Source organism: Sander lucioperca, chromosome 12 (genome assembly GCF_008315115.2).
Source record: "Sander lucioperca isolate FBNREF2018 chromosome 12, SLUC_FBN_1.2, whole genome shotgun sequence".
Classification (NCBI taxonomy): Eukaryota; Metazoa; Chordata; class Actinopteri; order Perciformes; family Percidae; genus Sander; species Sander lucioperca.
The window spans coordinates 1,835,165-1,859,374 of record NC_050184.1 but is presented as its reverse complement, the minus strand read 5'-3'; the positions used below and the strand labels follow the sequence as shown (position 1 = coordinate 1,859,374).

Sequence of the window (24,210 nt, the reverse complement as noted above, 5' to 3'; positions counted from 1 at the left end):
CATATTCTTTGGGCATATAGGGCCACAGCACCCACGGGAGCAGTACCAATATCCCGAACCTCGCAGCCCTCCAGCCGCTGCTTCACCATCCTCCGCCCGCTCTCTCTCTCTCTCTCTCTCTCTCTCTCTCTCTCTCTTTGTCTGTAATGTTGTACTCTGGCTCAAATGAATACCGGCGGCCATCAAATTATAATGACCTCATCCACATTGTCAAAATCATTTAAATATTAATATGAAATATGTAAAATCTTTAAGATAACACAAACCTATCATTTCTGTAGCCTACTCCGTAACAACAGACATCCTGAACGCCTATTTCTAGTCTCGCGTTATACTCTCCACACCGCTGTCTTCGGACAAAAAAGTCACGTCCTGAGATCGATAATGATGTCAGACACTTTTAGTAACAATCTGAGCCCGTCAGTACAAAAGAATTATTTATTGGACAAAAATCAAGGCTCCACAATTGCCCCATTAGGTTACATTGTAGCTCGGTTCGTGTCGGCTCGTCCATGTGATCTCAGCAAATTCAAAGATTTTTGGTCACATCAGTCTATTAGACACAAATGCATGGGGAAATGTGGTCCAGGTTGGGAAAAAAAACGGTACATTTTGCAGCTGAATTTGGCATGTTGAATTTGAGCAAGTTAAAGGTATATTAGTTGAATTTTATACATTGTATTTTCCATCTGAATTTGGTATATTTAATTTTTTAATGTCGTATTTTTGATTCTGAATTACAAAAATAAAGGTGAAAATAGGTTGTTGAAAAGATTGAGTGAAATTCAGAGGCCAAAAATTCAGATAAATAATTTGAATGCATAAATATTCAGTGCTAAAAAATCAGTGGCTTTTTAATTTCAAAATCCGATGAAACAGATTTACTTCCATATGGGTGTTAAATCCGGAAAAGCATCGGCTGCTTTCTCTCCTCTCCGTTGATCTATTCTACAGACAGTTCAGAATGCTCTCTCTACCAATATAAGCTGCTCTGTTTTAGGCTACAAAACGTCCATGCAGGCTGAAATTTAACTGTGCGGTTTTGTCAGGATTAAGCTATAAGCAGACGGAAGCTCCGCTATCTGCTAGGCTATTGTGCAACAGTAAAGTTATATACAGAGTTATTGTGTCCACCTCAGCTGAAAATGGAGAGATGTACGACAAGAAATCAAGAAAACAAAACGCTCCTTACCTCTGCAGACTGTACCATTCTCTACCGCCTCATACCCGGCTTTGCACATGCAGCGCCCGATGGGTACCATCCACTCGCCATCCCCGTTACAGTACAGCTTGATGGGTACATCCACCTCCTCCCCATTGGGAACACACACCCCTCTGGCTGCCACCAGAGAGGTGCTCTCTGCTCCAGACAGAGTCTCAGAGAAGATGGCACCGTTGTGGATCACACTGGGACATTTCCTGTAGAAGACTCGAACAGCGATGAGTGACATGCAGGCGCCATAATCCTGGAAAGCGAGGTAGAAGCCATTGCGCGAAACTGGTCCAAAACTCCGAATTTCACTGTTGATCTTCATAATGCGGCCACCAAGATCAACCTGAGAGAAGCTCTCATCAGCCGCTATGGTGTCCACTTTCACCCAGGGGTTCTCCATCCAGGGTGGGGACAATTTAGTGGCTGTGTTCGAGTCAGACTCATAGTAATACAGGTTGAAGGTCTCCTTGCAAGAGCCAGGGACATTGGGTATGGAACTACAGTCGCGTACTGAGAACTTCATCTGGACATGGATGCGCTGAGCACCACGGCGGCGGATGTATTTGGTGCGTACCCAGTTGTTCTGACTGTTATCGAAGACATTGCACACCTGGTATGTTCGGATGGTGTTCATGTTTTCATCATAGCCACTAACTTCTTCCCACTAGAAGACAGACAAGAAAGAAAACTATTTATTCAGTGACACACAACAAATGTACAAAAACAGTCACCCAGTAACAGTTATTCTTAGGAGCAGTACAACCTAAACCACAAAACAGCTCGTTGGTCAAAAACATACAGAGACGAGAGAGTGGAGGGAAATAGAGAACTGGAAACACACACACACACACACACAATCAATATGTCAGTTGCTAGCTAGCTTACAGCTAAAGTCTGTACAGTTGGTACACTGGCTGTCTGGAGTGAATAAACAGACAGCACAGACATGAATGAATGCAATGACTAGTTCAGACTGCAGCCCTTAATGCTCAAGTCCGATTTTTTTTTTTTTTTTTTTTTTTACCGACTATTATTTTTTTGAATGTGGCCCGCAATGTTGCCCCGAACTGGGCACGGACTGAAAGTGACCTGCATGCGCAAAAGATTAATAAAATGTCACATGCAGCACCCTGTTTAAATGCTTATTAGAATAAACCCCTGGATGTATTTGGAGAACTAGGGAGATGTCATTATTATGTCGTGCTACTAGCTACAACTAGCTACTAGCCTATAGCTGGCAGTTTGGGAACAGAGACATAAACGTTACATCCACGCTAAAATCTGTACAGCATACAGCGCTCAAATGTATCATAAGATAATACAAATGATGAATTACAGCCATATATTCATTATTACAGATACAGGATCTCAGGAGAACCGTCATATGAGCCTGCACTGCAGGGCGGCTCAGACGTAGTGCAGTCCCATGGGTTTGCTTGCGTTATTACCATTATTATTATAACTAATTCTGTTTTTTTCTATTTCTTATACTTTCTGTATATTTTTTCTCGTATGTCTACATAATTTGATTTGTGTTATTCTGATGTGTGTACATTTATTTTCTTTTGAGCTGCTGTAGCACAGGAATTTCCCCAGTGTGGGATTAATAAAGTCTATCTTATCTTATCATTATGCGCGTCATCATGCCTAGTTAAATAACTCTGGATTCTGTTATTAGTGCATGTTACAACTTTTAAAACACAATGATTTAAATAAGGATTATTTAATAGTTTGGACTGGTAAGTTGATGTACCACAAAAGATGTATTCACTGATATATAGATGTATTTTTTACCAATATGTGAAGTCTATGGGAAGGCACAGAATCGCTCTAGAGTGACGTCAGACTGAGGTCGCATTTAAAAAAAAATTGCCGCCATCTTGCCAGTCAAATTGTTGAGTTGATCTCCAATATCCGCCTTTTGATTTTAGTATTGTTTCTTATATGAGGCTCCATTTTCAACTACAAGGTCAATATTGTTTTTCACTAACGACAAAACAACGAATTATCCGTGTATTTATATGGAACTAAGTTTTAGGAGCTTTCCATCTTTACTCTCCTCCCTGTTACATTGCATTCAGAGATTGACTCTTTTTGACTGGCAAGATGGCGGCGACCGGAAAAACCAACTGCTAAAGTGAGTTTTTCAAAACCTTTCTTTTTAGTAAACTCTGTGTACACAAACAATGTTCTCAATGCTCAAGTTCGTGTGTAGAGCCCCTGGTGATACTTCGAGCAAAGTTTCATGTTGTGTCGAGCCTTCTTAGTGTTTTAAAAATAGCTATTTTGAGGCTAGCATAAAAGTGCTCCTAGCACTCCCATTCAAATCTCAATCTTAAATCTTAAAAGCGGCGTTTCCATCCTAATTATGTTTTTAAACGAAAGTTTGACTCGGGCTTTTAGATGCATCGGTTCACCCAGCCACTATTAATCAAGATGTTGATTTTTATGGCCCGACCCACCAGATTGGCCGGATTGCTGGTGATTGCTGCTATCGCTCAAACCACGTAGCTTGCATGTTGTTTGAATCGTGTGTTCACATTGAAATTAATTATTCGGTTATGAGGCTTAGCCTGCTTTTGATTATATTCTGGATATGATGTTTACGTGACACACAGAATGCGGTTATACAAATCCCCGTACAGGCTCGAACAGCTGCATGTAAACGGGAATATTAGTGGAATATTCACTTTCATTAGCCATGGAAACAGCTTAGTTGGAATAATTCAATTCAATTTCAATTACATTTTATTTATAGTATCAATTCATAACAAGAGTTTTCTCAAGACACTTTACAAGATAGAGTAGGTATAGACCACACTCTATAATATCGTCTTTTTCGGAATAAGGGCAAAAACTGGAATATTATGTGCATGTAAGCGTAGTTATTGATGTGTCTGGGTCTCCAGCTGTCAATCAGCAGATGTTCATCGTTTGTAGTGAAGTCAGCACAGCCCCTGGCACATTGTGTGTTATTGTTCCCAGTGTGTTGGTTTGTTCCACTCACCCCCTGTGATGGGTAGATGGTCCATCCCAGCTCTGCTGTTGCCGTTGTTGAATCCATCAGTACTTCTGCAGGGGACAAAAATCAAAAGGTCATTTTAAAGAAATAGTTGATCTAATAAGAAACTGTGCCAACTAGCATTCCTTCTGCACAGCATGAAGAGCCTGCTTTCTCAGTAATCAAACGTGTCAACACTAGCATGTCAGTGTTATGTTGAGGGTACCCGCCCTTGTGTTGTCATGCTCTGTTGGTTCTGTGTCTCTCTGTAGAACTGTCTACTTATTCTCCAATGGCTTTTATCATTGATTGTATTTCCAATGCTTTTATTATTAACGTCTGTGCTTTTTAGCGGAGAGGAGGATGATGGGTAAAATGAAAGCCATCCTAGACATCCCCTGTGTTCCCCTCTATGATGAGCTACTCACTCCGGATCATCTCGCCCAGGAGCAAACGGAGCGCTGCAGGCGCTGCTCTGTCCCTGCTGCATCATCACACGCATGCACACACACACACACACACACACACACACACACACACACACACACATACAGGCTGCCATGCTGTCAATATTTCCATGGTATATACTGTATTCTATTACACTATGATAACATATTATGTTATGGAGGGGTGGGGGTGGGGGGCAGTAGCTGACATCTCTCCATTAGTGCATGTATAGGGACTGAGCATGTGTGTGTATTTCAGGCCTGTGTGTAATGTGTGTTACTAACAACAGAGTAAAAAAGTTGTAATTTCCCTTGCAGGATTAATAAAGTATAAATTATTATTATTATTATTATTATTATTATTATTATTATTATTATTATATTTTGTTAGATTGCTGCACTATACTTGACTATACTTCTTCCCTCTACTATATACTGTTATATTGTTGTAATATACTATAAATCATGTTGTATACTATAGTACTACTACACTAAAGCACATTATTATATGTCTCACTCTATATTAATGTACAATTAATGATATTGTTTGGTATCATGTTACAGTGACTGCACTATATTTTATGGTATTAATAGTCTTCACTAGATCTCAGTGTGGTACACTCTGCAGCTGCAGTTTTAATCTTACCATGGTGACTTTATTGTCTTTGTCTCCAAATAGTTTCTATTTAGTCCTATTTTACCAAAGTGGTGGAGGACTTGAAGCAGGGAGGTACCTGGCATGTCTTCAGTGACGTGTGTAAGATGTCTGTGAACACCAGAGACAGCTGATAAGCGCAGTGCTTCAAGGTGGAGGGAGAGAAAGAGTCAGGTCTGGCTGCTTTGCGGGGATTTAGTTTTTTAAAGAGCCATTCAACATCTTTTTCCAGGATTGTGAGGGTTGTTGTAGTGGAGGCCCCGACACCCATGGGGGTGGGGGAGGTGTGGCAGCAGGGCTGGATCTGACCGTAGAAGGTGTTCACGTCATTAGCCGGTCGCTGGTCGTTGATGGAGGGGGGGCTTTGGTTTGTAGATGTTTATCTGTCTAAGCCCCAGAGTCATTGGCTGAAAACTGCTGATGGTGTGGTTAGAGTGACCTAGTATAACAGTGATCCAAAATCTGTCTCTGACACTACATCCAAAAGCCACTGAGTGAGGTCCATAATCTCCATGCCATCTCCCCAACACCAAGTACAAACCATGTCAGGTGAAACCAGGCTGCTAGCACAGTGTATCCAACACATCTTTAATTATTCACATCTTCCTGACAGTCTGCTGCTGCTGAGTAAAGCCTCTTGCTGAAGTAAGAGATGATCCCAGATGTGAGTAGCTACAAATCACAGCTCACTGATCATCACTGGCTGCCTCCATCTTCATACATCTAATTACAAAAGACTTTTAGGTGGCAGTTGTTTCCTTCTTGTGCTTTTATTGCCTGCCTATCCACTCCTTATACGCACAAATGCACACAATTTGCCCACTTCAATGAGTCCATGCACAAAAGTAGCTGTTAGGCTACTATTGTTTAGCCATAGAGCCTTTGGCAGCTGCCATAAGGGGGGGGGGGGACTAACCTCCCAGGTGTTATGGTAGGAGGTGTAGTGCACAAACCTATGCTTTATGCGGACAATATATTACTCTTTGTGTCTGAAACTAGCAGATCAATACCCTGTCTACTCTTATTGAAATCTTTAGGTTATACGGTTAATTGGTCAAAGTCAGAAGCATTAGCTTTGACAGCTCAATGCCCCTGTAACAGCCTTCCAATCAGGTGCATTTCAGTGGCTAAAGCGAGGTACTGTATAATCTGGGTATCACCTTCAGATTAAAAATATTAGTTAAAGGCACGGCAATACAATTTTCTGCTAGCTTTAAAAAGTAGGGATCCAGTTTATCAGGGCCTGCAGATTTTGTTGTGTCCAAATGCTTGAGGGCTTTATTTACGTCTGAAACTGTAATAGGACTGAAACTAAAAGACTGACTAGAAGGATCCGGGCCAACAGTCTCAACTGTAGATGAACACTCATGTTGAGGATTGAATGACTCAAATAAAAATCCTGAGGATATGAAATGTTCATTGAAACAATCAAGCATTTTGGCCTTGTCAGTAACATTTTGTGAGTCTTTCACAATGCTTGAAGGAAGCTCCTGGCCTTTACTGTTTTCTAATAATGATTTGATAGTTTTCCAAAATGTTGATGGATTATTCAGGTCATGAGTGGTTTGAGAAAGAAAATGATCAGGTTTGGATTTTCTGATTTTGAGAGTACATGCATTGTGCAGTTGCCTGAAGACCAGCCAGTCAAGAGTTCTGATTTGATTTTCTGGCTTTTGCCCATGCCACGTTGCGCTCATGAGGATATTTGTTAAATCAGGAGAAAACCAAGCATTGTTTCGGTCTTTTATTCTGTACGTCTTTAGGGGAGCATACTTATTAATTATAATGGTAAACACTCATGAAATAGGTTCCAGACACTTTCAACATCTGCACTGATATTAATAAAAAAAAAAAAAGTGATCCCTGGGTAGTTGACTTCATTTGTGATTGGTATGGCTTGAATAGCAGGTAAAGGGTGATCGTGGATTACCATCAAGTTACATTTATATGAATTTAAGTAAAGTTCTGATGCTTTTGAAAAGAGGGGGATGATTTTAGAGCCTTTGGAATTTGTGCTTCATTTTTCAGAAATGAGGTAGTATCATCCGCCAGTTGACCTATGATTATGATTTGCATTCAATTGTTGAATATCATCACTATTCTTAACCATAATCGCTAACATCTCTGCAACCCTAATAAAAAACAGAGGTGAAGCCGGGCAACCTTGACGGATACCCCTATTCACCTCAAATCTTCTTCTCAGGTCCCTGAGGTTAGTAGTACAGAACTATTTGTATAGCCATTAAAACATCTTAATCACCTCACAGAAACATTCCCCAAAACCAAAGTGCTCCAATGTATCCAAAATAAAAGGGTGTTCAACTCTGACAAACACTTTACAAAAATCTAAAAACTAAATAAAAACGTCATCCTCAATGCTGGCACCATAATCTAACAAATCTAGTACTAATCTGATGTTATGGATAGAGCGACCTTTAAGGAAACCAGACTGTGATTCACTAATAATTTGTGTCATGCCCTCTTTTAGTCTGTTAGCAATAATGTGGGCTAATAATTAATAATCTACATTAAGTAATGTTATGGTCTCAAATTCTCTAAATATTTCTTATCCTTACCAGATTTATGAATTTGTGTCATTAGGGGTCCAAGCCCGAGTCTGTAAGAACGGGCAATAGCAAAGCTATGCCGTTCATACAGCAGGGTTGTAGAACCCTATTGTTTTTCTACTGATTAATCATCATCATACATTATTTTTATTTTTCTTCTCCGCCTAAAACTCCGACTACAGCCTAAACCGTACATGGTGGGGGGTTGGCATTTTCAGGAATGGTCCCAAATACCGCAAAGACCTCAGGCGCAAAAATGTACCCACTTCCACCACTAGGTGGCGCTATAGCAGAAAAAACGCGTTTGGCTCTATAACTCCCACACCGTACATCGTACATTCAAATACCATACATCCACGCGTTCCCTGGATCCAACTGAATCACGTGATATAGGCTACGCCCATTTCCGACTAAACTTTTATGCGTGAAAAATCGCGATTTATCAGAAACCTACTTTTTCGAACTCCTCCTAGACCGTGCGACCGATCGGCACGAAATTTGGCAGGTAGCATCTCCAGATGGGCTGGACAAAAAGTTAATAAAAATAATTTTGATAGGATAAAAATTGCGCATATTACGCACAAATAAATTTGTGTAGCTAACTATGAAAACACCAACTTTGCCATATCTCGGCCAAAATAAATGCCATCAATGCCAAACTTGGCCAAAATGGCCACTAGGGGGCGCTACAAGTACAAAAAGTATATATCTCATGAACCGCTAATCTGATTTTTACAAAATTTGATGGGTACCATCTAGGGCCACTCCTGAGGCCAACCCTAGAGTGGGGTACAGAGGGGTCAAAGTGGGCGTGGCCTATGGGACCCACGTCTACATTTACTACTTACACTAACGTGAACAACTTTACATTTCAAGGGTAGATAGACAATGGGTCATGGACCACACCTACCAAAAATTACACATGTGGACCACTAGGTGGCGCTATAATGGTTTTTTGCCCATTAGAAAACCATAGATCCACGTGTTCCTTGAATCAAGCTGAATCACATGATATAGGCCACGCCCATTTTCGCTTAAATTTTCTTCCGCAATATCACGCAATGCGCAAAACCAACTTTTTTGAACTCGTCCTAGGCCGTGCGACGGATCAGCACGAAACCTGGTATGTAGCATCTCCAGATGGACCTGACCAAAAGTTACCCAAGGAATTTTGCTACGTTAAAGTTTGCGCATTTGACGACCAAACAAATTTTCCGAGCTAGCTATCACACACGTATCATATCATATCTCGACCAAATTAAATGTTATCAGCAAATAACTTGAGATCGTTGTTCAACATCCCACTATGATACTCTGTACCAAATTTGGCAAAGATCGGCCTTTAGGGGGCGCTATAAGCAACACTTATTTGTTTTGGCCCATAACTCAATGCATTTGAAAGGGGAATTTGCAATTGCAATATCTCTGCCAGAGTAAATGTAATCAACACGAAAGTTGTGATGCTCGTTCGGCATGCCGCTCTGAGGCTCTGTACCAAATTTGGCGAAGATTGGCCATTAGGGGGCACTATAATCAACGTAGACCAGTTTTGGCACTTTTACTCAATGTTAATGGGATTTTTGCAATGGAAATGTACCACAGACCTTGCAGCTCACACTTCTCAATAATTGCTGATGTTTGCCTCCTACTGTTACATTTTGGTTTTTACTTTTGCGTGCTCCCCTGGTTTTTCACAATAAACAAACTTCTTAACCCACTTGACAAAGTTGCTAAACCTTCACAGTGGACAAATGCAACTCTTTTCTCTCACTTTTTCAATCCAAAATCAACACCATTCATAGGAGCCGATACCGTGCAATTAAACATTGCAGTTGGTGCTAAGTGGAGAGTCTGTCATAGTGTGATTGGTTATGTTGGTGTCACTGATTCTTAATTTCCCACGAAGCACCCATGGAGGAAAACATAAATCAGTGTCTATGACGCCATTTGCAACAACTTGACCACCTCCCCTGCTCCTTCAACCACCACAACTGCCTCCCTCCTCCACCCTCTCAGTCACTCTCTCATTTCTCTCTGCTGTCTCCTGCGGTCAGTTGGGTTAAGAAGTTTGTTTGTTGTAGAGAATTCTTAAAGGTGGTCTGTATATGCGTGGAGGTGAACTGTTGACCGCTACGTTTGCAACGGCGACGTACCGCAGACGTCGCGGCTCGTGCCTCTCGATATTTATCGACGTTTGCCTCCCTGCCGCTGGGCTTCGGGTTCCGCTTTCGCACGCTCGGCGTTGGGGGCGACTGGTGTGGGTGGCTTGGGCCCCGTCATAACTGCTTGCAGTTCTAGTTAACCTTTGTTTTCATTATGTTACAGAAACCACACATCAGTTCACCGATCTGAACTCAGTCTAATACACAGTGGCTTGCATTATGTGTGTGTGATAGTTAATATCTTACCAGACCATCTGTGGCGATTGCAAACTCATTTATGCAACTACACCTAGGGAGTCTTCATTAAATAGGAGGTCTTAAGCCTGGGCTCATTCAATCAGGCTTCTTCAGAGAGAAACTTTTTGGATTTATTACCTTAACACAATGTCTCCAAATGGCTTAAATGAAGAATTTGATATAAAGCCTTTTCCTGTAATGTCTTTTCTTGTGATATTGTGTGTGGGATTGATCTAATGTGAAAAATAGTGTCAATGTGTGATAGTGTAGCATATAATGGTATTTTGTAAGTTAGGGTTTTGGCCAATTTTTCATTCATTCATTCATTTTTTTCCATTTTTTTCCATTGTCTGTGTGCATATTATGTATATGTAATTTTATCACTAATGGTTTTATGAATGGTTAATGGTTTAAATGAGCTCAGCTGATCAAGGTCTTGGTAATTAGTTTGAATGAGCTCAGCTGACGCATGATCAGCTGACCATGTATGTGCCACTATGTACATACATATGCTTGAGCCACTGCCATTTGCCTGAGGAAGACCCGGCAGCAAACGTATGGGAGTATCAGCAGAGTGCGTGCATCTCATTGTTGTGGATGGGGATGTGCACACTACCACTACTGCTCTACTCATTCAATCAACACTTTGTTCATCACAGACTCCTCTCTAGAGTAGGATGAGAAGTTCAAGTACATTAACAACATTCCTTCTTGTCTTCTTTTTTCTAAGCCACAAAATTAAGCAGTGTTTTTTCACCGTCTTCAATCCATGTGGCCCTGGATCTTAGGCAGGCTCCACGGGCTCTACTCAAATATTGCTCATGCAATTTAGATTGTAGATTTCTGAATGTAGCCCCGTCTGATTCTGACATGGGTATTTTCTTACAACAGTCATCAAAATCTTGTAGCAAATTAAATTGAACACTGCCTAACCCTAACCATCTGGTGTGGAAACCTCCGACAAAACCAAGGCACCTAACCCTAACCTTAACCTTAACCCTAACCCTACACCGACTTTAAGGGTTAGGGTTAAGTTGACCTTTTATTTAAAGTTTTAATTTCCCGCTGTCCATCCTGTCCAGTGGTTCTTTTAACCTGTTTTTAATATCTGGCCATCTTTTAAACAGCATTTTTGTAGAACCGAACCCGGCTTTTTTAAGGAAATTTTTAAGTGTTTTATTCACACCAGTGGTCCTCTTGTGCCCGTGCCCCTCGCAGCGCCCATCCTGGGCGTTGCGTTTTAACCCAAACCTAACCCTACACCTAACCATTGCCTAATCGACTTTAAGGCAGCGCTGCGACCGTTGACTTCAAGGCACCTAACCCTAACCATAACCATTGCCTAATCCTAGTGCTTTACAGGCAGCGCTGCCTGGAAGGAGACGTTGGGGGCTTAAAACACCGATAAACAAAGAGGAAGGGGACGGACATCGGCGAAAATACATGCATCCGGCGGAATTTCCTGCGGCACTGGAGCAATCCCGGAAGTGGAACGTCAAGGATATAGACTATATGGTGGCTATCTAGTATTGTCTGCTACTGTGACAATATTGGACAAATAGTCACAGACACAATCTTTATATACATTGTGTTATTATATATCTAGCATTTGTAGTTGAATGCAGTGTATATGTATAGATTACTGCAATATTCCAGTGTGTGGGGACAGATTACATTTTCTGTAGGCTTTATATGGGCAGGTTGATACAATCAATATTGACACTTTAATACCTTGTACCTTTATACAAAATAAGCATGTATTGATACCCTGCCTTTCTGCTTTTTTATTCAATAGCGAGAGACAGACAGGAAACTCAGTTTTAACGGTACACACTCTACCTGGCGAGCTATCAACTCTATGTCTACTGCAGACAGTACTGAGATCAAATAGACCTGAGAATTGGATTTACCACCTTTCTGCCTGTATGCAGATGGATTTTTGCCAACCAGACAGCAGGTGTTCAGTACAGCAAACATAATGAAATATAACATGATCAGCAAGAGGAGAGCTTAAAAGACACAAGTTAATATATTTGTTAATAATGAAAGACAGTGCTGCAGTTGTGCATTTAAAATGCATTGGTTGGAGCTGCTGATGGGAGCTGGAGCAGGGAAATGGGGACAGCGTGGGCTGGCGAGGGCGGGGGTCCATTAGTATATGTTGCCCTGCTTTCGTGACTAGACATTGGTCGTGGCAGCTCCTGAGTCTCTGCAGTTTGATCACAACTGACTGGACACAATATGCTGCTGTGACTTAAAATGGCACGAAGGTTTTGGATCCAGTTGTGTTGATGATTCAGTTTAAGATCATGCATCGCTTCTATTGGACTCCCTCCAGATTGCTTAGAATAGGTCTGAAAGACACACCAAATTGTTGGAAATGTAAGACAGAGGACAGCCAATTACTTCATGTACTATGGTCCTGTGATAAGGTCCAGGAGTTTTAGACCTGCATACATGACAACCTATGTCGGATTGCAGGGACCTAGGCTCCATTCAGCCCAAGATTATTTGTTCTGGGATATGGGTCAATCCTAAACAGGATGGATAAGCACATAAGAAGTGTTCATGTTGTAAATTGTATGTTTAGTATACTGTTAAAAAAAATGAATATAAATTGTTAATCAAAAAATTGGCTTGGAGGACGTACTGAACAGCAACACAAATGACAAAAAGCACTAACACTTAATGATTCTCATTTAGGGATGGAATGTATCTCATTATACACTGTAGAGCCCCCCCCCCCTTCCCACTGGCTCCATCTGTCCCTGCATTCCTGCAGTATATATAGAGAGAGAGAGCTCTTGTTCTGCCTTTCTCTGCATGATTCAATGAAAACTAGGCCAAAGAGGAGGAGAGAGTGGGCCAAGTCCAGCAAACATAATCCTTGTAGGCTGTGCTACGGTCTGTACGCCACCCACAGGGATACATCAGTGAAATTCACTTTGTTTTATGTCACAGCGCTGCCGCCATGCTGCTTTCAGCACCAGCTTTTAAATGTAAACACAGTTTCTCGCATTATTCTGATTATCTTTTCTTAATGAGGTATCCTGAACTAGATCCTAAACGTAACCTGACTTGTAATGTTAAAGTGATGAAGTCATAACTGATGTTAGATTGATTCCCAATCCACAATGTAGAGATCATATTTACAGTTCTTATAGCCTCACTGGTTAGTGCAACATCATCTCTTACACAACACTGGATTACCATTCAGGCAAAGTATGCAACTGCCCCGAGATCTCAGAACCTCCTTAACACCCCAGGTTTACTGCCAACTAAATGCAGTTTGATTACTCAAGGATTTGTTCTGCGGGACGGACTGGAAGCTTTGGCGGGCTGGATGTGGCCCGCGGGCCGGCAGTTGACGATGGCTGGCCTAAACTATAGGTGGCATAACTAAAATTACCTCATCGTGAGCGCCAGAAGGCCTTTCGCGAACGAATTGGTGTATATATATATATATATATATATATATATATATATATATAATTTGTGTAGATAAAAATAAAAAATGACTCTGAAATCGTAGTTTCAAAATACTTTGCGTTTGCATTTTGGCTCAAGAAAGAATGCTGCTGAATCAGCATTCACACAATTACAATTTGGCATTTCTAAACAAAAACAGCAATTACCAGTCATACCTCTTAAGACCTTAGCTAATGTTAGCAATTAATTGCGGTTAAACAAAGAAACCGCGATAATGTTAAAACATTGACAATTATGTAATAATCGTTACAGGCCTATACACAATGTTACAAGCTACTATGAAAGTATGATATATTTCTACACATTTCTGCATAAAACTATAAGTCCAAACTGAGGATACTTTGTTGTTAGTTAATAAAAACACTGGGGGAAAAGAATGAGCTACACTTGCTTGATATTAAAGACATGTCTGTCTCTGTGTGTGGACAGAGGAGCAGCAGACTGGAGAGACTGAGACCAGACTCAAGTACTACAGCCTTGTCATACTAACACAGAGCACACAGGTTGGAGGTGAGGTGGGTCAGTAGAGGTCCAACAACAAATGTTTGCCCCGGCTCTCCTAACTGCTTAATCCACTCAACTTTTAGTTACAGTACAATGGAAATGTGTTATGTTTAGTGCACTTCTATAGTCTTTAGATCTGGGGTGGGGAATGCCCGGCCCGCGGAAGACTTTGATCCGGCCCGTGGAGGCAAAGGCCATTTGGCGGGAAAAAAAAAGCAGCTCAGGAAAAAAATATACAGTATATTTTGAAATAATCCTAAAAAAAATAAAGTTTACAAATTACAACCATAGGCGATTACTTTTGTCCAAAATAAAGGAGAAAAATAATTTAATTTCCTTTTCATTTCAAATGTTGAGGGTCAAGTCAGGGTAAAGTTTACGCTGCCCTGACGTTAACCGTTAAACACATCACGCAGTGTCACAGTCACAGACTTCTAAATCTAACCGCTGTGCTGACGGCTAGCATGGCAAAACACTTTAAAGACTGGGTGCTGGATCCTTAATATGGATAATAATATAAAAAAAGGTACGTTGGACAGCACTCCGATTAATACTTTATGTATTGCCACATGGACGTTTTAGGTAGTATTTATACAATACCAATACTACACAGGTGGGGTAATTATACACAACCAATACTACATAGGTGGGGTAAATGTGAGCCACCTATCCAGACCAGGATTAGTATAGTAAACTAAAACTGAAACCAAAATAAGCAGTGAAAAATATTTTTAGTAAACTGAAACTAAATAAAAACTAAGCCTTCAAGAAAAACTAAAACTAAACTGACACTATATTGCCAGGTTAGAAAACCAATACAAATAAAATAAAAATCCAGCACATCATTTCGCTTTTTGCTTTTTTGTACAGAAATTGAACAGACTTAACATTGACATTCCAGGAGATGGCGCTGTGCTGGGTTCAATTCTGACCTGTGGCCCTTTTCTGCGCCCCCCCCTCTCTCTCACCCATTCCTGTTTTCAGCCGTCCTATGTAAATAATTTCAAAATACATCATGGCTACTCCTCAGTCTATTTTGTATATGCAGCTACATCCTTCTAAGACATTATACTCGACGCTAACAAAAGAACTTAAACTACTGGAAAAACTCAAACCAAACCACGCCGAGCCCTATGTATCAAAAGCTTTCTTAATTTATGTCGTCACAATAAAGAGTGGTGAATCCACTAAGTAACAAGAAGCACTCAACTACACATTTAGCATCCAGTCCTCGTCAGCCACAGCCTGTCTCAAAAAAATGAGGCAGATAATTCTTTTAACACACTAACACTAGCCTTACTAAACGTCAGGTCTTCGGCAGGAACATCTTTTTTAATCAGTGATTTTATTATTAAGCACAATCTTGATTTTATGCTTTTAACTGAAACCTGGTTAGACCAAAATAACTGCTGTTCTTATTGAGTTAGCCCCTCCTAACTTCCATTTTATGTGAGTGAATAAGAAATGAGGTGGAGTCACCATTTTGTTTTATGACTCATTACAAGGTATGCAAATATCTTATGGAAATTTGGCTTCTTTTGAATATGTGTCTCTTCTGGCACATCTTGTGATCTTGTTGTCAAATTTCTGTGTTTAGTTGGTTTCAGGTTTTCCATTTCCTGTTTTATTTTGTAGTCTCTCTGTTCTCTTATGTGTTGTCTTGTTTTACTTCCTGTCTTTTGGCTTTCCCGCCTTTGTTATTGTTTGCTCCGCCCTGATGTCTTTCACCTGTTCCCTAGCCCTAGTGTCACCTGTCCCTTGTTTGCTCGTTAACTCTTGTATTTAGTATCTGTGTTTCCTTTGTCTGTTGTCAGGTCATTGTATTGTTTTCTGTGAGAGTGTGTGTAGTCTACCCCGTTGGTCTCGGTGTTCCTGGTATTTTACCCCATTGGTCTCGATGTTCCTGGTATTTTTGTGATTCCTGTTTTTGCGATTCTGTCTGTCCCTGTTTTCGGGATTCTGCCTGTTCCTGTTTTTGTATTTTGCCTGCTATCTTCAGGACTCTTTTTGTATGGATTATTGTTTATTAAATCCTCAAGCTCAACACTGCCTGTCTGTCTCTGCATTTGGGTCCGACATTCTCTGATTCCATGACAGAAAAGACAGGAAGTAAAACAAGACAACACATAAGAGAACAGAGAGACTACAAAATAAAACAGGAAATGGAAAACCAACAGAAACCATGAAACCACCTAAACACAGAAACTTGACATTGGACGAGATGGGACATCTTCAGCTGAGGTCATCCCCTTGAGCTATATTTCTAAATATCTACAGGCCACCTAAATACTGTGCAACCCACTGGACAGGATGGACAGCGGGAAATTAAAACTTTAAATAAAAGGTCAACACTCATTTTGACTACCCCCAGGACAGAGGGACCAAAGAACTGTGTTGTGTTTTTGAGAACTATGGACTGACTCAGCATGTGACAGAGCCCACACACCATAAGGGGCACACTCTGGACATGATTGTTTCCAAGGGTCTGAACATTACAACAACAAAAAAACAGGTACAAATGTTATTGATGCCATTGCTCCCACTAAGGTCAAAGCTGTCTCTATCTCCAGGTCCATCATGACACCTAAAAAGAGAGACTATGCATTTATAACTTGGAACTGAGGAATGCAAGGCGGTCCTTCTTCTCTGACATTATCGCCAGAAACAATAATAATTCACATGCCTTGTTTGCTACTGTCAATAGCTTAACAAGCCCTTCAGTACCTAACCAGTAGCATCTGAACTTGTCACAGTCTAAATGTGTTGTCACAGTGTCCAGGCAAAACCAATTCAAATACCATTATACAATGTTTTGCAAATAGCGTGAATAGCCTTTTTAGTGAGTTCCAAAACTCATCCAGAACTGACTTCAAGATGACATTGGAAACCCTGGACAGGATTCCATTTCAGGAGGAACGCCCTGAGATCTGCTAATGCTCTTACATTTTAGAATAAGTAAAGAGTAAAGAAGGCACCAGAGGACACAATTGGTGATTCTAATCTAGATCCAAAAGACACTGAAGTTTACATTTAAAGTACTAGAGTATGTTAGTGATCCAAATGCCTGGTCAAAGGGACACACACAACGGGAAAGCTTTGTCTGCTGTGAGGAGAGGGTGCTTTAACACATGGCATCGTAAACCCCCTCTGCTCCTTAGGAGAGCTAAATATCTCTGGGAGATTTAGGTTAGTGAGACTAGAAATACTTAATGTCGGACAGAGAAAGTTTGGTTCAGAATATTTTAAGGGTCCTGTGTGTTCCAGTCTGCGTCCCCTGTCCCTGTGGCTGAGACGCCCTGCTACACCTTTTTCTCCAGACTTTTCTCCTGCAACCCCATCTTCTGTAACGCAAGCTCCTTGCCTGGGCCCTTGTGCTCACACATACTCAAAACGGATCCATTGAGTTCGAACAAAGTGCTGACAAAGCTTGTAAAGACTTTGAGAAACTGCAGTTCAAAATACAGTTCGACAAGACCCTCGTGCTCTAACCTGGTGTTCCGACTAGTGAAAGGCTGGAGCTGAAGAAACAGTTGGGTCACCCTTGACCTGTCGCTGCAGAGAGAGACACAAACGGCCCACCAGAGTCGCTCCCAACCAAATAACCACTGCCACAACATTCCATCGGCGATCTAGGGATGTCAGGCCTTTTTGGTATAACTTTCCTTGAGATCTCAGCTGCTGTGTCATGTTGTCTGACTGTCAAATACCTTATTGGGAACGTGTTAATCATCTTTTATTTATCATTTATTCATCCTTTTATTTGGATTTAGTAGTGTGTATCTTTAGTTGTTGAATACATTTTTCATTCATAAATAACCTGGTTGTGTGTCATCAAGCCACTCCTAAAAAAGAATATTCTAGACACGTCATTAATAAGTGTAAGACAAAGCGGTTTTTCAACAGCTCAACTTTTTTCTCGTCACTAAACTTTTTTTCTTGGTGTCTTCCACTCAGCTCAGACAGCTCTGCTTTCTGTCCCCAGAGTCACAACTAAACATGGAGAAGCAGCATTCAGTTTTTATACACCACATATCTGGAACAAACTCAATAAAAAATTGCAGGTCCACTGCAACTCTCTTCTTTTTGTGCCTAATTCCTATTTTATACCTAATACCCTTTTATCTTGTTTTTATTTTCTATTCTCTTTAATACATTTTTAAGCTGTTTTTTTATATTTTAACTGCTCTTTAATGTTTTATGTAAAGCACTTTGAATGGCCTTCTTGCTGAAATGTGCTCTATAACTAAAGTTGCCTTGCCAATGATTTAGAAAGTACAGTTGGGTACACCAGAGAAACCCATTTACACTCACATTCACACTTGCATTTGTTGATGAGATGTGATTCCTAGTCTCGCATTGCCAGACCTTCCTCCACAGCGCTGCGGAGGAAGGTCTGGCTAGTCCAAACAACATTCCTGGATGGGAGAAAAATGTGCTCTGGTTCATTGGCATTTCTTTAAACCAATCACAATCGTCTTGGGCGGCGCTAAGCTCCGGACGGAGCAATGGTGCCTCTGGAAAATAGCCTGGGGAAGGAACCTGTGTATGTTCAAATGTGGTGGATTTTCGGCGCTAACAGGGCAAACCTGAAATTGGAAGGTCGAGGATACAGACTATAGTTAACCTAACCTGCATGTCTTTGGACTGTGTGAGGAGAACCATGCAGAGCACCTGACAGGTAGACTTGGTAAACCCAGCCCGATCTGCCGGTGATTTGATTTCCCCCTGCAGCTCAGGCTGGAAACCTGTACATTTTTCTATCCTGCTTCCGTTACAAATCTGTGATGACCAATCACAAACTGGCTTATCCACCTGGCACACTATTGGCGAGTTTAACACGATGACGATAGAGAAGCGACCCAGCAGCTTTTTGTTTACATTCAACATAGCGGCCACCGAAGCACAGCAAACCGTTGATGCCGCTGCTGCTGCTGCTACGTTGTTGGCAACGTCGTTGGTCTGATTGGTTGAAGGACTTTCCAATTCGTACAGAGTCATTTGAACTATGCCCGTTGATCACGCCTCTTGTGCAGTAGAAAATACAGAGCAGACTCCCCAGACTAATGTTCAATCTTAAAAGATTGAACTTGGTCTGGTGATAGCCAGACTACCTGACAGGCACAGCTGCTTCAAACCCAGAACATTGTTCTGAAGAGATGAGAAAAGATAAGATAGACTTTATTGATCCCACACTGGGGACATTCCCTGGTTACAGCTACTCAAATGCAAACACAACAGATAAGACAAATAAATAAATAAATGGAAATAGAATAGCAACATATCTAAAAAACGATATATAATAGGAATAGAAAAATAAGAATAAAAATAATAATATTATGAAAAACATGTACACTATAGACACCTATTTTGTATAACATTGAGCTCCTCTCTTTTGATCACAGGCTTTTTCCAAAGTTTGGAAGATTTGAACCCAGTCTGTTTTCTACGATGTCTGAGCTTCTGTGCCAGAGGATGAGCCAGGGGAACTCCTTCCAACCCCTGCAGTCAGTGATCTGCACCTTTTGCTCCTTTAGCTGATGGTTGGAGTGAACTGTATGTACGTGATTTGATTGTCTTTGTTTTGACCTGCTGCCTGCCTTCCCTGTCTGGATTGGTTGCTTGTTTGGACTGGCTTCTTGTGTATGTACTTTTTGTACTGTAAGCTGCTCATTTGAACATTGGTTTAGTTAAGTCTTTTTTCTTCGACCTGTTCTGCCTCAGTGTCTGCATTGGTGTCAGCCCTATGTTCCCACAGCCTTGTGTTCCTACAGCCCTATGTTCTCACATTTCTAAGATTTTTCTTAAAATTAGGCCCTATGTTCCCATAGCAGTTTTGAGTGTAAAATGTTCTAAATAAATAATAAAATGTTCTAAGTAAATAGGATAAATAGATTTGGAATTACTTTTACAACTGGAATTTTTTTTTTGTCATTACAGAGGGAAAGGACCTGAAAATAGGTACCGTTGGGTACCGGAACAGAATTTCAGGAACCGATATCGGTACCAATAAAAATGTGAACGGTACCCAACCCTATTGGTGACCACAGAATGGTTGGGGAACTACTATTTGGTTTAGGTTAGGATGAGTCCATTGGTGCTGAACATTGTAATGCAATTGTGTGCTGCAGAATTGTCCAATTTGAACACAATTCCTGTTGACACTTGCCTGGTACAAGCACTTTAGACCTGGACTATATTAAAAGAAATACAATTTTTGCTTATTTTCCAGGGTGTGATGTCCAGTGCCTATGTTGGCATGGTGTACTCTCCTCTCCTGTACATTCCAACAGATACTGTACAATGTCAGCTTCTCCACCCATTAAAGCAGCATACAGTGGGTTAACCATACGGCGTGATTAAGTAAAGTGAACAGAAAAAGGGGAAAAAGCAAGCAAGGGCAAATTCAGAGCAGTCACTGAGTGCTTTGCCCTTGCACTCTCCAGTAGGGCTGAACCATTGATCAAATTCAAACCAACATTGAAATGTAATGGAATGCAATTTAAAATCACAAAAATGTCCCCCAGTAATAGTTATTCTTAGGAGCAGTACTCCAACCTACACCACAAAACAGCTCATTGGTCAAAAACATACAGAGACGAGAGACTGGAGAGAAATAGAGAACTGGAAGCTTCTAAAAAAAACCTCAAGTCATAGTATGGATGTTTTGATACTACGTGTTCCCTGCTGTCTAATGCCAATGTCAACTACCGATAACTCACCCATTATCTCTAGTCATGGCATTGGACTGCTGACAGCACAGTCAGATGTCACATGGGCCGAGTCTACTGATCTCATTGGAACATGCCTCAGTGGATTTATGCTTTACTAAAAGTTCTGCCTCAGTGGATTCACAGTCTCAGCGTGTTGTTGGGGAAATGCACTGAAGTACTTTTATCTTTGGGGAAATGTAATGCCCACCAAAAGTGTGACTAAAGTCAAGCTAATTTTACAAATAATGCTGAAAGGGGAAATCAAACTGAAACGCTGAATTGAACATCGAAAGGGTTGCTCCTCTGGGAGCAAGAATGTTCTCGGCAAATGTAAGAGCAAAGATGCTTATTGGATTATGAAATATGACATGTAGATGTGTCAGAAAGTATTTAGACAGTGACACGTCGTGCTGTCTTTTTGAACAATGTCTGAACAGATCCATTCCTCAGTGGGATTACAAGTCGTAAAGAAATTTGTGGCATTAATTAATAACATTTAGAATGATATCATACCTTCTAGATGATCTTTAAATGTGTTACAGCAATCAAATCAACTAATATATATTATTTAATAAAGTGCATTTCTGTAAAATAATATTGCATTCACCATATCAGTGTAAGGATAAGGATTTGTCCATCCTACCAGCTGGGGCAGGGGGAAGATGAGGCAGTGCATGATGGTAGGGGCTCTGGAGCTAAAGGCTGCAACATTACAGATCCAACAAGCAATAGGTAAGGTTAGTGTTAAGAAAAGGAAACATGGTAACAGGACTATAGCATGTCATACCATCCACCACCTGAGTGGATTCTGTGTTTAAAACAAATAGTAGCTGGCATGTGTTATCTTGGAAACCTAGACCTACTAAAGTGAAATGTTCCTTGAGACAATCGATGGACTAGCTGCTCCACAGTGGACGCAGTCTGGCCATCATCAAGATCAAGTTCCCAAGTTTGGTGAAGCGCCCACGGGCCAGTGAAGAACTGGGTCATGGGCGGTTTGATGCTCAATGTTTTCTATCACTGCTCCCAGAGGCTAGAGAGCACGCTGCTGCTCCCAACACTGATTATGGATTGGCTTAGATAACGGACTTCCACTGAGAAGCAAAGGGCGCTGAGTCCATGCTTCTTTCGAAGAACAAAAAACAAACATTCGACACACTAGGCTAAATAAGTTTAAATAATAGTTTTAAGGGTATAATATGCAGTGTTATTATAAAAAACAATGTATAGACTTAAGTTAACTGACATAGAAACAGACAGGATGAAGCTCTGCATTCACTCAGACTCCGCCAATGTGGCACCTTCCTCTCTGTGTGTGTGTGTGTGTGTGTGTGTGTGTGTGTGTGTGTGCCTTTGCGCCGTGATGTTTTATTCCTTCCTCTGATTCACTACATATTATACCTTTAAAGCTGCAGTTGGTAACTTTCGTAAAAATAACTTTTTGTCATATTTGCTGAAACTGTCACTATATCCTGACAGCGGCACACAAGACAGATCATCTGTAAACAAAATTGTGTTCCGTTGTCCCCCCATAGTGATCCTAATGGCATTTGCAAGTTTCCACCACACCTGAAGATTAACGACCAATCAGAGCCGAGGAGCCTCTAACGCCGTGTCAATGACTACGTGAATGTTTACATTCACATAATAGTCCGTTTTTTTCCCCTTATTCCGAAAAAGACGATATTCCTCTAAGCTGTTTTCATGGCTAATGAATGTGAACATTCCTCTAATATTCCCGTTTACATGCAGCCATGCAAAACAGGATTTCCAGCAGTGGCGGACTTGTTGGAGCGTGCGAACGGACTTGTTGGAGCATGCGAACGCAGCATCCCTCTTTCATTCCTTCAACCAGCTTCTTGAAAAGGTCGGCGTAGCGATGTGTGCTCATATCCAAAAACCTGTTGATATCCAAGTCTTTGATCATGTTTAAAAGTGGCTGTGTTTGTCCTTCTTATCGGGTCTGCAGTCTCGCAAACTGTCGGCTGGTTGGTTTGTGTACACTAACCATAGCAACGCACAGAGCTGACCATAAGCCGTAAACTGGCAAAATGCCGTAAACTGGCAAAATGCCGTAAACTGGGCGTGAACTGCGGTAAAAACCCTGATTGAGACTCATATTCTGAATCCGCTGTATACATGTCCAAAGAATGCCTCTAAACCCAGAATAATACCAGAATATCACACACGTCTTAATCGGAAAATGCAATATTCGGCCTTATTCAGAATATCCAAACTGACTATGCTGTTTACATGACCCGTATCAAATTTCGCAATACTGTCATATTAGGAATAATAGTGGAATATTGGTGTGCATGTACTCAGTGAGAGCTCGTGAACTGTCAAACCAGGCAGCGCTGATCAAACATGAATTATGATTCTGTAGCTGACATATATTAAAACAAAGTAGGAAAAGGAAGGTGGAATCAACATATCTGAGGAAGAATGGACAACAATATGGAGGTATCAATGGAAACGTACCAGTTCACAGAAATGGAGAGAGTTTTGTTTGAAAGGCATAATACGATACTTTATCACACCATCTCAGAAATCTCACTATGGTGATAATACCCCAGTTTGTTGGAGACAATGGGGTAACCAAAATGCAAACCATTACCATATTTTCTGGGAATGTGCTATCATTGAAGACTTTTGGAAGGGGATACATAATACCATACAGGAGTTATTCAAGAGGAAATCCCTCTAGAATTTAAGACTATGTACCTTGGGAACAACACCCCACTATAACTATAGGGCATTTAACATCTACAACAGGTCTACACTTAGAACGGACCCACCGCGGTGACGTTTTTGGTGGAGCTGTTCGTTCAATAGTTGACTCGGAAGAAAGCAAACGTTTTGATAATAAACTCCATGAACACAACAGTATGTGGAGTTAAACTGGACAGGCCCAATAACCTCTAAATAGTTCTACTTGTTGTTAAATTGCAATGTGAGCAGCAGCATTATGTCAGCAGGATAATTTAAAAGGCAACCGCAACTACATTTTTTATACAGCCCTATTTCTGATACCGTGGTGGCAGAAATTTTGCCATGTTGGGCCGCCACTACAAAATCAACATAGAGGAAACACTGTGGCTATTGCAGGAGAGCCCGACAGTAGACTCATGGATGGATACTGTGGCCGGATTTTATAAGATGGAGCAAATAACAGCCTAAGTAAATCATAGAATGGAGATGTTTGTTTCATATTGGGAAAGATGGT

The 24,210-nt window shown here is 40.9% G+C and overlaps 1 protein-coding gene across 6 annotated transcripts in view; it reads right to left on the bottom strand.

Moving 5' to 3' along the window:
- LOC116050878 (ephrin type-B receptor 2-like) overlaps positions 1 to 24,210 on the bottom strand; it is a 71,709-nt gene that overhangs the window by 31,789 nt on the left and 15,710 nt on the right. For 5 of the 6 annotated variants that reach the window (XR_004899002.1, XR_004899003.1, XM_036008120.1 and 2 more), the window contains exons 2-3: positions 4,221 to 4,285; positions 1,193 to 1,877 (exon numbers count right to left, since the gene is read on the bottom strand). Coding sequence is in view for 4 of the 6 variants with exons in the window: in XM_036008120.1 (XP_035864013.1) it covers positions 1,193 to 1,877; positions 4,221 to 4,285 (750 nt within the window). In the remaining 2 variants the exon portion in view is untranslated. Of the gene's footprint in view, positions 1 to 1,192; positions 1,878 to 4,220; positions 4,286 to 18,639; positions 18,647 to 24,210 lie in introns of those variants that run through there. The other variant, XM_036008122.1, reaches the window with a different exon arrangement.